This window comes from Contarinia nasturtii, unplaced genomic scaffold (assembly GCF_009176525.2).
Source record: "Contarinia nasturtii isolate CC-2019 unplaced genomic scaffold, AAFC_CNas_1.1 Cnas_scaffold_187, whole genome shotgun sequence".
NCBI lineage: Eukaryota > Metazoa > Arthropoda > Insecta > Diptera > Cecidomyiidae > Contarinia > Contarinia nasturtii.
In genome coordinates, this window is record NW_022197544.1 from 46,321 (window position 1) to 59,300 (window position 12,980).

At 32.5% G+C, this 12,980-nt stretch overlaps 2 protein-coding genes across 6 annotated transcripts in view; one reads left to right on the plus strand and one right to left on the minus strand.

Moving 5' to 3' along the window:
• The first annotated feature begins 1,425 nt into the window (after positions 1 to 1,425).
• Positions 1,426 to 5,012, plus strand: LOC116336569 (vacuolar protein sorting-associated protein 35). Its single transcript, XM_031760483.1, has 9 exons — positions 1,426 to 1,583; positions 1,763 to 2,069; positions 2,147 to 2,340; positions 2,418 to 2,966; positions 3,046 to 3,141; positions 3,209 to 3,357; positions 3,431 to 4,312; positions 4,388 to 4,571; positions 4,643 to 5,012. Exons 2-9 carry the CDS (start codon positions 1,895 to 1,897, stop codon positions 4,805 to 4,807), a joined length of 2,394 nt encoding a protein of 797 aa, XP_031616343.1. The 5' UTR covers positions 1,426 to 1,583; positions 1,763 to 1,894; the 3' UTR covers positions 4,808 to 5,012.
• A 91-nt stretch (positions 5,013 to 5,103) lies between these two features.
• Positions 5,104 to 12,980, minus strand: part of LOC116352191 — a 112,263-nt gene continuing 104,386 nt past the window's right edge. For 4 of the 5 annotated variants that reach the window (XM_031784590.1, XM_031784589.1, XM_031784588.1 and 1 more), the window contains exons 17-18: positions 12,446 to 12,613; positions 5,104 to 12,307 (exon numbers count right to left, since the gene is read on the minus strand). In XM_031784590.1, coding sequence (XP_031640450.1) covers positions 12,190 to 12,307; positions 12,446 to 12,613 — 286 coding nt within the window. In that variant the 3' untranslated portion in view covers positions 5,104 to 12,189. The remainder of the gene's footprint in view (positions 12,308 to 12,445; positions 12,614 to 12,980) is intronic. The other variant, XR_004202270.1, reaches the window with a different exon arrangement.

Here is a 12,980-nt window from a genome sequence, read left to right on the forward strand (position 1 = left end):
ATATATATTATACATACACAAAATTAAAAGCGAAGAGAGAAAACGAATGCCAGTACAGCGCAACTCTCGCGCTTTGTGAGAATAAAAAGCTTAGAGAGAGTATACACAAAGTGAGACTGTATTGCGATCGCACACATATGTGCTAGGGCACGCTGTCCGCCGATCGATAAAACTGTTGTTGGCGCTACAAAAACTACACACAATCATTAGATATATTGTGTTGCCCCGGTTCAATCGCGGTAAACCATGCGCTATCTCTTATTCTCCCGTCATTTTTATTTTTAATTCGGTAGTTCTCGTTGTGCCCAAGAACTTTCCAGTCAATCGCTGATTGAAGAAAACGAAGAAGCCGGTCCAAGGGAATATGCTTTCAAGCTATGGCAATTGACCGTTACTCTGATCACCACTTTCGATATATTCCAAATGGTATTACTCAATTTTGTGTTCAAGCAATCCCACGTAATGCCCGCTTATCAGGTAAGAGAAGGAGTTCTCGAAATCGCATTTTCTAATCCCATCATTTGCCCATCGGCCACAAAATCAACTATTTGAAATTCTGTTAACATGATACTTTACATAAATTTATTTTAAACATTTTGTGATCGGTTTTAACTTCCATTTCGCAACATTTTTTATTTCAAATGCACCGGTATTTTATTCAAAAGATGATATGTATTGATAAGAACATCTGCATATTCTAAATATTTTCTTCAGATATTTGGTCTTGGTCATCAATTGGCTGAAAATCGATTGCGCAATTCATTCAAATGAATAATGGCGTCAAACTAATGTTTTGAATTAAAATTTCGAACACAAAAAAAAATATTATTTAAAAACTATTTTCAGCTACCGTAACACGGAGAAAACGCTCTCAAAGCGAAACCGCCACATTGTTTATGCATGTGCAAATGAGAACTTGATTTATTAACGTGAACTAAAAAAACACGTAATAATAATACAATTAGCCAAACAATTTTGTGTCTAAATTTCGTCATCACTTTGAATCAAGGAAAATGAGAGCACAACTCATGATTCAATATTTCACCTTGATCAATTCAAATTCAAATGACGTTGATTAAAATAATTATACATTTGGTGGACATTTCGAAGAAAGTTTTTTTTTTAAATTGCCATTATCAATTAGTTGAATATGCGCCGGACATTCAATTGAAACCATATCAAAATGAAAATTCAAAATAAACTTGAAGAAAGAGGGAAAGATGGTATCTGTGTATCATACGCCTAGAGCTAAGTGTAAATAAAATCAAGCTTCAAGTTCCTTTAGTTATATTTCCAGTTGACAGATGGCGCTCTTCAACTGTCACACACATATATGATTTTCATTTTCAATGTAGTTGTTTTTAGCTTGGCATTTATGTTGTGACGTTTCGTTTGGGTGCTGTATAAATAAGTTGATTGAGTTTTTTTTTTATCTGATTGGAGTCAATCTGTAATCGAAATCCAGTGAATTGTTTTCTAGTTTTTTTTTTCTTCGTTTTCATTATAAATTACAATATACCAAATTTTGATACTTTTTTAACGTTGCCGTCGATTGACAATATAAAATCGACGTGATTTTTATGGTAAATTCAAGAAAATAGCTGCAAAACTAATACAGCGGACGAAGAATTACAAATACAATACAAAGAGACTTTGTCTGCTGTCAAAATACATATCATTTTGTGTTTTTTCCCATTTTTTTTTTCTTCTTAATTAATATGTGACTTAAACTAATTTATCATTTGATACAATTCAATTTTAGAGAAAAAAAAAACACTTTTTGTACGCGTAACATTTTGCATCTGTAGTAAATATTTTGTATTACAATAATTTGCCGACAACGATTGGATCGGAGATTGCAAAGTGAATATCTGAAAAAGAGAGAGATAAAAAAATGGATGAACAAGAGAAACTTTTGGGCGATGCGATTGCGGTGATTCGTAGTCAAGCCTTTCAAATGCAGAGATTCCTTGATAAAAATCGTTTGATGGACGCATTGAAATGTGCCAGCAATATGTTGGGCGAGCTCCGTACTTCACTTTTGTCACCCAAAAACTACTATGAACTTTGTGAGTATAACGCCCTAAAATTCGTAAACAAAGACATACAATTTTGTGTAAAAATGCATGCACATTATATTCTACAGATATGGCAATCACAGACGAATTGCGTCATTTGGAGGCCTATTTATTGGAAGAGTTTGAAAAAGGCCGAAAAGTGCCCGACCTTTATGAGTTAGTTCAATATGCCGGCAATATTGTGCCTCGTTTATATCTCCTAATTACCGTTGGTCTAGTTTACATCAAAACCAATCCATCACTAAACAAAAGCATTTTGAAGGTATGGTAAAATCGATTGTGTCACATAGATTTTGATTTTTAACCATTTTTTCATTGATTTTCTTTTTCTTTTTGAAGGATTTAGTTGAAATGTGCCGTGGTGTGCAGCATCCACTACGTGGACTTTTTTTACGTAATTATCTATTGCAATGTACGCGCAACGTACTGCCCGATGTGGTCGAGGCAACCGATGAACAAGAAGGAACTGTTTTTGATTCCATTGATTTTATATTAATGAATTTTGCTGAAATGAATAAATTATGGGTGCGAATGCAACATCAAGGCCATTCAAGTGAACGAACACGTCGTGAGAAAGAGCGTGAAGAATTGAAAATTTTAGTTGGCACCAATTTGGTGCGATTGTCACAATTAGAATCGGCCACATTAGATACTTACCAAAAATTAATATTGCCCGGTATTCTTGAGCAAGTGGTGAGTTGTCGTGATGCCATCGCACAAGAATATCTCATGGAGTGTATCATTCAAGTCATTCCCGACGAATTTCATTTGCAAACACTTGATCCGTTCTTGAAGTCATGTGCACAATTGGAATCCGGTGTTAATGTGAAAAACATCATTATTTCACTCATCGATCGACTCGCTGCGTACAATCAACGCATCGAAAAGGTAAAGGTTCATTTTTATATCAAAAATTATTCTTTTTTGTGATTTTTTAAAATACAAAGTATGTACATTTTTTTTATAGAATCAAGTATCAGCGGATGACAAGAGTCCAACAGCAATACCGTCGGATGTTCAATTGTTTGAAGCATTTAGTGTACAAATTGCCAATATTGTGCAGGTAACCTAATGAATTCATTTAAATATACTCCCTTTTTACAAATATTATCTATTTACCCTCATCACAGATTCGTACTGATATGCCATTGGAAGATACCGTATCGTTGCAAGTGGCTTTGGTGAATTTGGCACAAAAAGTCTATCCAGATCGAGTCGATTATGTTGACAAAGTATTGGAAACAACAATTCAAATTCTTGAACGTTTGAATATGGAGAAGTAAGTGTTCTGCTAAACCTTGCCAAATCGAATAAACCAAATCTCTTATTAAAAATTTTTTTTTTTTTTTTAGTATTGCGCATACGTTATCTGTTAATCAAGAATTGTCACGATTGTTACGAATTTGTGTTGACTTCTACAATGATGCATTGACTCTTATAAAATTGGAGCACTTCAGTCCTTTATTGCAGAAATTCGATTATACATCGCGAAAATCGTTGGCACTTTACATTGTATTGAATATATTGGATAATGAGACGTTAATTCCAACAGCCGAAGAGGTTGATAATATCCTTGTTATGATTGCACCGTTAATAAAAGATGAAGCAGATCAGCCAGCTGAAAAAATTGATCCGGAAGATTTTGCTGAAGAGCAGGGTATTACCGGTCGATTTGTGCATTTATTGCATAGCGATGAGCCCGATCAACAGTATAAAATACTTCAAATTGCGCGTAAGCATTTCGGTGAAGGTGGTACATTGCGGATTAAGCACGTTCTGCCATCGTTGGTATTCCAAGCATTTCAGTTGGCATGTAAATACAAAAGTATTGCCGAAACCGATGAGATGTGGGATAAAAAGTGCCAGAAAATTCTTCAATTTTGTCATAATACAATAACTGCGTTGGCACGATCCGATTTACCTGATCTTGCGTTACGACTATTTCTTCAGGGTGCATTGGTTGTTGGCCAACTTGGATATACAAATCATGAGACAGTGGCATACGATTTTATGACTCAAGCATTTTCATTGTACGAAGATGAAATCTCCGATTCAAAGTCACAATTGGCCGCAATTACATTGATTATGGCAACGTTTGAACAAATGTCATGTTTTAGCGAAGAAAATGCCGAACCACAACGAACAAACTATGCATTGGCCGCTGCCAAATTGCTAAAGAAACCGGATCAATGTCGGGGTGTTGTGATTTGTGCCAGCCTATTTTGGAGCGGAAAGTAAGTCGAATTTGTTGACATTTTTTTTTGTTCAAAATGCGTTTGACTTTAATTTTTAACTATTCATTTTCATAGAAAAAATGGCGAAGAAATGCGTGACGAAAAACGTACATTGGAATGTCTGAAGAAAGCAGCAAGAATTGCATCACAATGCATGGATACTGGCGTTCAAGTGCAAATTTGTGTGGAATTACTCAATCACTATCTCTTTTACTTTGAACGAGGAAACTCATTGATCACCGTTGATTTGTTGAATCAGGTTGGTTTTTTTCTTCTTCTGTCCTTCTCAATTCCATTTCAAATAATGTGTATATCTGTGTTGTGTTTCAGTTGATCGCAAAAATAAATGAAGAACTTCCAAATCTCGAGCAATGCGAAGAATCAAAACAGATTGAGGTGCATTATCAAAATACATTGGCACACATTCGAAGTCGTATGAAATCAAGTGATTCAACTGGTTTGGAGGTGTCATTTGAAGGGATCACCTTAAGTTAAATCAAAAGTATTGTGTATTGTGATGATTTGTTTATATTTGCAATTCTAAATGATTTCATTATACACACAAACACATTCACATCCCGTGAAGAAATTAGATTTAGTTGAGTTTTTTTGAGAGAAACATTGTAATCGAATCTTTGACCCGATTCATTCATACAAAAAAAACCGAACGAATAAAATTTCAATAAAAAATTAAGAAAACAAATAAAACGACGTATTTATTTTATTTTAATACAGAATATTTTAATCAATTTGAATTGAATTGAACAAATGAGAAAGAAAATTACGTTGAGTGTTTTATCATCATTTGATTAAATTTAAATCTCGATTAAGTCTTAAATCTATACGGGGGGCGGCACAAAATAAAAACTGTGATCAAATGTGTGAAGAAAAAAAAAAAAACGATTTGGACCTAAACATTGTTCACATTAATGATCCTTTTTAAAAGGTAATGTGCACACACTTGGGCTGAGTTTAAAAACAACAAATGGACACACTGTGGGGGGTTGACATGGATGTTATTACATTAAATGTTAATGTTAAATTTTTAGCTCGTATACATTAACCAAAAGAACCATTAAATTCATATTCGTTACATTTTTTGTGTCGACCACTTATCGATATTCATTGACGTTTTACAAATAGTTCCAATGTTTGTATTATATGCTATCGAAAATATTGATCGAACAAGTATGAAGAACAAAGCAATCATTGTATCATGCAATATCGATAAACGATCGACAACAAGCCAAAATGTCATCAAGCACGACTTATCGAACCAAATACATTGTGTTTATATGAAAGTTTACGTGATATGGCTTAAATAACTAATTTACCCTCATTTCTACATGCTAATTGGCATGATTTCAGCTCATTCGTGTCCTTAAATGTGTTATACTTGGAATTGTATCTTCTTTTTTTACTCTCATTTACATGTCTATTCATTTTGTGTATGTATTGGTTTGATTTCTTTGGTTTTGGCTAGTATGCCATTCGATGGACGACGCAAAAATGCACACAAACTTATTATATTTCGACGAACTCTCTCGAGTCACAAATTCGGAAGTATAAAGAGTTTGTGTGAAAATCGGCATTGATACCAAATGCGCGTTCGTAAGTTTTGATAAAATAATTCATAAATTTACGATTAATAATTAACTATTTGTATGTTGTTGTTTTTTTTGTTGTTGTAAATTCCATTTGTGCATTCAGATAATTTATACACATCTGTCGATCAAAAACGATAATTGTGAATCGAACATATACATATATATTATATAATAAAATTGGTTTTTTCTCTTATCATTGTTGTCTTGTAACATATTTATTATAGACAAATGACATGTGCGAACGAAAATTTGTATGTATTTATTTAATTATTCTTTTGTTTTCTCTCTATGTCAAAAGAGTTTTACCATCAAAACGAAACCTAAAACAAAAGATATGCTCTCTAATGTTAATAACGAAATTGCTTTGGATTATTTGGGCACAATTGTGCACGTTTTTTTTTTTTTTCAAATATTAAATGAAATATATAATATGCCTTAAATTAAATACATCATTTATTTCATGGGCTTCTTTCTTCTTAACTCTTTGCGATTATACAATTACAATTTTCTTCAAAATTCTTAATATTATTACATAGAAAAATGTGTATATGTTATATGAATTCGATAAAATTTGAATAAAGAGGGCATGGGGTGATTGACGTTTAGAAAAAAGAATGTTTAGTTGACATCGATTAATTGTGAGTGCATAAATTATAGCAATGTTTGCTTTACATTGTGTGTAACATTTCATTTGAAATATTTGATAAACGCTGGGCAACTGCCTTCAAAGCATCATTCTATTTCGCCTCTTCCTATTTCGCCTTTTTTTTTTGGTCGCATTCAAATAATTTCGTAACATCCAAAATAGGTTCGAACGCCTTCTGAAACAGACTCAGAATTGCTCGGACGGACCATGGCAAATTGTTTGCTTTATTTTTCGGCGACATTGATTTATTTATACCATTTGGAAAAAACATATTCTATTTACACCGAAAAAAAGGTATATTTTTGGTTCAAATTTTATTTCTCCGTACTTTTCAAATATATTTTATGTATTTTTATATTAAAAATTATGTTTAAATTGTGGATTACTGTTTCGAAATTGAGAAATATGGGCATTTGAAAATATATACATGCATACACTTAATTAACCAATAGCTTTATATATATTTAGACACATTGATTGAATTAACCCAAATTGAAATGATTGTGTTTTTTTTTGTCTGTTTGCTTGACAATCAAATCGTCGTATTTTCTTGAATCATTTGAAAGTCAAATAATGATCATAAGCTTTGTGTTAAAAAAAATGCATGGCGTTTATGTAATTTTATTCTATTGAAAATTTAGTGTAAGCTGTGTGGTTGTCTGTTGAAAATGAATTTGATGCTGTACACTTTTGTGTTATCAAATCCATTTTAACATTCTATACACATGTTTTATTTGATTTGATTTTGCATTGTTAATTCAATTATTTTGTATTTTAATGGCGAAGAAGCATGGGGAGGAAAATGTGCAAGTTTATGTTTATATGTTTATTTTATACACTGTGTTTGTATCATTTTAAAATAATTTTTATATGTTTCACATGCACATGTACTTGTTGTTGTGGTTGTGGTTTTTATTATCGTGTTGCTGGTTGATGCATTTATTCACAGTTTATTTCACATGCTGTGCAGCGCGCGCAACATTCTCGTAAAATTACGATTTTGTCGCGAATGTATTTTTTCCTTGTATACCCGATTTTTCCGAACAGCTTGATAAGCTTAAAAAATTAGTTAGTTTTCCCTTGTTCTTTCTCTTTTGTCATGTTCTCTCTGCGTTTGTTTGATTTCGGTTTTCTTTTGTCACCCTTTTCTCGGCTTCGCATTTCGAGGTTCCCCAAACAAATTATGCAGAAAGAAAAGAAACACATACACACCCACCCACCGTAAAGGTAATTATGTTGTCTTTTTTTTTGTCTTCAAATTCCTTTCTTAATCAGCAAACAAAGATAAATTTTCAGTTGAAAAATGCAAACACAATTTTAAGAGATTAGAAGAGAGTGAAACGAAAAAAAGTTTGCCATTCCACAAGTGGCTGATAGGATTTGTTCTGTTAATGGCGGATAGAATCATTTATTGCTGTAAGTCATAAATACAACGATTTTTCTTCCTCTATGTTTATCTTAATGATTTTGATTTTTGGAATTTTCGGTCACATTTTTTTAGATGCTCGGCTACTTAGTCGTCAGGATTTATGGTCATTGAACACCCAAATAAATTTCAATGCTTAAAAAATGTATGCCGACCGAATTTATGTTATTTTTATCTTTGTAAATCGTTGTTTTGATTATGTTTCGACTTCCAGCATCATTTTCATTCACTTTCGATCATCGATATCAGCACTAGAGAAATAAACTCAAATGAGCAAAGACTCAAACACAGAGAAATAGAGAGTGTGCGAGAGAGAGAGAAAGAGAAATATACAAGAATTGTGATAAATTTTGAAAAAAAAAACTTAATGAAAAATCATCATTAATATGTAGTGTAGGATTTGATAAAATCAAATATTTTTTGTGCTTTTCCGATGGTTGTAAACGATTCATGCAAAGCCAAGAGATACGATATTTATCATAACACAGTCCTGCATAAAACACAAAGTGAGAGCACCCTGCCAACTTGTGAAAGAAAGCATTAGTTTTAACTGTCCAACTGATAACACTCACTATTCATCCAAAATGAATATTCAACTTTATTCGAGTGCCGTAGATATTGGTATGCTCTTGGCTTTGTATGCTCATTGTGTTTAGATTTCAGTAATTTACTATGCTATAACATATATAATAATTAATCTCTAGTAAAATCTCAATAAATTTCAATGTACAAAATTCAATATATTTCTTGAGATTCCTAATGAATTGCTCCCATTTGCTCGCTATCTCGATTATTTATATGAATATATTAACTCTATTGTTATATTATTTCACTTAAATGAATGAAAAAAATCAACCGCCAAGAAACCAAAAAAACTAATCAACAAAATATAAAATCTAAATTGGACTCGCATTGTTTGCAATGGTCAATCAAATGAAATCATTTGACGCTCATTTTGAAACCAAATCGAAACTACAAAAATCAATGCAACGAAAAAACAAGAGAAAAGAAACATATATTCTAAATTCTTAAAATGGTCCAATAAAAAAAACTGAACGCAACATTTTCTGCTTAGAAACTAAACGCTGAAAATTGTAAATTGTATTTATTGCATTTAAATCTTTACATTTTGGTATATCTCTATCATATGCATACGAATCTCTTGTGATCGAGTGTATGCGTTAACTAATGTGAATGTTAATAAATTAGACTGTTTTGTTCTTTTGTTCAAACGAATAACGAGCGCATTTGCATCGATTTAAACCGTACGCACGCACACCAATGATGCGTGCCATTGTGTTGAATCGTTCAATTCGCCGATATTCATTTGTATGATACATTGGCAATAGGTATCATTTATTTATACTCGAGTTTAGCGAATTTAACCATTTTTTTTTTTCAAATGGATTAATGCCCATATTCGCAAAACTCGCAAATAAATAGACATTACCGCATGCATTATGCTATGTTTTTGTTTACGTTAATTTTTGTAAACATACTTAAACACTATACATTTCTTGTTAATTGCTATTCAATTTTATATAAACCCATTAAATGGTGCTGCGTGAACCATTTCAGTGCTAGGGTCATTATTATGGAAAATCGGTTATTAAAATTAATTCTAAAGGATCGACTTAAACCAGCTGTCATTATTCGCAACGAGGCATTACGCTGCCGAAATCATTTTCAAGTGAACACGTGCCGAACATAGTTTTACTTTTTGTATGATTTTTTTTCGATTTTTGATGTGATTTTAAATTACAAATGAAATGTTATTTCTTTCAAAAGTAAAAGTATCACGTGAAAAATTCAAGCCGTTATTTATAGTCATGCAGTTGTTCCACTTAAAAATGATCTCGGTCAGGTATTTGCTCATTGACCAAAGATTAAAAACTATTTTGTAAATGTCCAATTCTTAAAAAAACAAACCTAAATCACACAGTGGCAAAAAAATTAACCAAACATTTGTCATATATTTTTGTTCGTTTATAATTGAAATATTTAATTATATCCAATGTACACAATACACATTTAGATTAGATTTGCTAATTATATAATTTTAGTATTTGGAAAAAATGGACCCAAAAATTTGAACGGTTCTATCAATAAAATGATTGAAATTATTTAAATTTATATAGATTTGACGACAACGATGACGAGCAAATAAATGAAAAAAATAACACTGCTTCATATGGTATTTGATTTTGTCGGTTTATCATTTTAAATTGCAATTTATGTGTAAATCATTTAAAATTGCATTTTGGTGAATAATAAATTCGATTCTAAGTCGGACTAAGGGACCAAAAGGGGTTTTGTTTTTGTTCAATCGAATTGCTCTGATAATTCAAAATATGTAAATATACGCATTACGTGTTGTTTTGGAGGAGGAGGGGATTGTGAATTCAATCGAATCGCGCCCACCGATAAGGCTTTTGTTTTGTCTTATGTTTAAATCATCGATGTGGTTGATTTGAAAGAATGCATCTGAGCGCAATCGAATGAGAATCAAGATGAAATTAGAGAAATTCTTTGGAAAAGACAACGATAGAAAAACAGAGGAGTTTTGATATAGCTTGAACGTTTTTCGATTGCGATAGAAACCATGAGAGTGCGGTCTGCGGTGTATTCTATGAATTTCGATTGGGAAATCTTAAAGCTGAATATTCTCAAGTCCAATGATATTGCGATCAGAAATCAAATGTGATAATAAATAGAGTGTTTAATCGATGAGAAATAAAGAGCAGACTGTGTGTTCGGTATACTATGGGTCACATATCTTGCATCTAGAAATATCAGTGCCTACTGAAATCATACCGAACACACAGCCTGATAAAGAGAGAGATAGAGAGAGTTTGTGTGTTATCAAATTTTGATCCATCTATCTACTAATAAATATGAAACTAGCTAAAACGCAATCGCACAATTGTTGCGCTCGCTTGTTGTTGCTTTGCAGATATTATATTGAGACATTTTCAGGCAGCTAACTTCAGAGGCTGATATGGAGTGAAAACAATTGAAGTGATTGTACAATGGAAGTGTTTTTATAAACAGTGATGTTTTCTCGTTAGCCAGCATTGTCTTAGCCTTGGTTTACACCAACAACTGGTCTATGCCAATCGTTAGCCAGCTATCTGTGGGACTACGTACGATTCTCACTGACGTTTATGAGTGACATACAACTCACTGTATATATGTATGTATTAGTGCTGGTTTACACATTCGTTAGCCAGTGCTAATGTGCCCATCACTGTTTATAACTATAACAATGAATTCTATTGTTGTTGCTCCATTTCAGAGCCCAAGTGGATTCAGCTGGCTGAAAATATCTCAATATATGTCTGTTGCATTTCTTGATAATGACAATGAACATGACAAAAATGCATGTGTGTTAATGGAAACGATTTTTTTTAGTATTATTTTTGTATCTGCGTTCTCCTCTTTACTATTTAATTAATGTCAAAAATGATTATTTTTTTTAAATTTTAATGCTAAATCTATGTTGTATTTTAAATCTAGTTCGGGAACATTAAACATACCAACAATTAAATGAAACAAACCAAAATTCGTATGTTCCTTACATTTTACTTCGGTTTGTGACTTTTAGCAGTGTTGATCTGATCTAGTATATGATTGTTTCATTGAACAAATCTATCGCATCCTAAAAATGTTAAACTATTGATATCGTTAAACCATTTCTTCAATTAATGATCGACTGGGGTATAAAAAAGGAGCAAATTCGTCTACAGATTTTCTCTTGACTTCGATCTATAAAAAAATGTTATGTTCAACTTATACAATCCAAATAAAATGCAAGATTTCAATCGATGGAGCACTGCCAGATTTTGATTTAAATAAAAAAAGAGAGTGAATGAGAAAGAGAGAAAATAAAAGTCTTTGAAGAAGGACCCGAAAAAAATTACTTACTTGCTACTTGTCAAATGTTGTGCGGGACGTTTGATTTTTTTTGCATGGAAAATGCATATGTACAAAAAAAATTGTGTCAATGATAATTGAAATTTGAATATGGATAAATGAACGAACGAAGTCGAAATAATATATCGATTCATATTGCACATTTGGATTTGATGGCGAATATAACGGGGGATGAGTAAATAAAAGTCATCACATCAATATATTCTGTCGTGATTATCATGATGATGATGTTGATTTGATATTGATGTGCGCCGTCTGATGCCATTTACAGAACGTGAAGATTTTCACAACTTTTTGATTTTGAATCACGTGCCCATACCCGACCCAATAAGCCTTTTACTTTCAAACTGGCCGATGTACGTGTTCCACGAACTTTGCGTGGGCTAAATAATCAAATGAAACATAAAACATTTGTTAATATATATACATGTTTTTTTGTTCACTTTTCTGCATCCTTAACCTCCTCTTTTTTTATTGTTTGAGGTGATGAGATAGATTGAATATGTTTGTGCTGTGTTTACCTATTTTGAGCACTACTGGGTGGTGTTGGACAATCACTCATGTCATTCGGTCCCATTGAAATTGGAGTACTTGGATTGGTCGCATTATTCCCAGACAAACAAGCTGTACCAAGCGGTGAACATGATCTTCGTTTCGATTTGCGGCACGATCTCTTCCGAAATAAATCCCTACAAAATTTACCAATAAATAATATTCAAGTGAAATCGATGCAGAAAATGTGTTAAAGTGCTTATTGTTTGAATGGCTTGATTGAAATGGTCGTTATACAAGTAACAACCATAGTGTGATTTGAGCACATTTTTGAGCACTTGAAGGTGGCTTGAATGTTCGAATATTTGTGTCAAAAATGCATATTTCAATAAATGATGATGGTTGGTGTTGTGCGCGAGCATGAATGTAACCGAGTGTGATATGCACCAAATGACAGGATTACAGGTAAACGAGCATTTATTGTACATTTATAAAATCATTTAGAAACCGAGTTTTCAGAGAGAGAGAGAGAGAGAGAGAGAGAGAGAGAGAGAGAGAGAGAGA

What these genes read in the sequence shown, in the direction of transcription:
- LOC116336569 (XM_031760483.1), top strand. Translation starts at nt 1,895, where the DNA reads ATGGATGAACAAGAGAAACTTTTGGGCGATGCGATTGCGGTGATTCGT. An exon ending in ACAATCAACGCATCGAAAAG is followed by an intron (nt 2,967 to 3,045) that starts GTAAAGGTTCAT and finishes TTTTTTTTATAG; the next exon opens with AATCAAGTATCAGCGGATGA. An exon ending in AAATTGCCAATATTGTGCAG is followed by an intron (nt 3,142 to 3,208) that starts GTAACCTAATGA and finishes CCCTCATCACAG; the next exon opens with ATTCGTACTGATATGCCATT.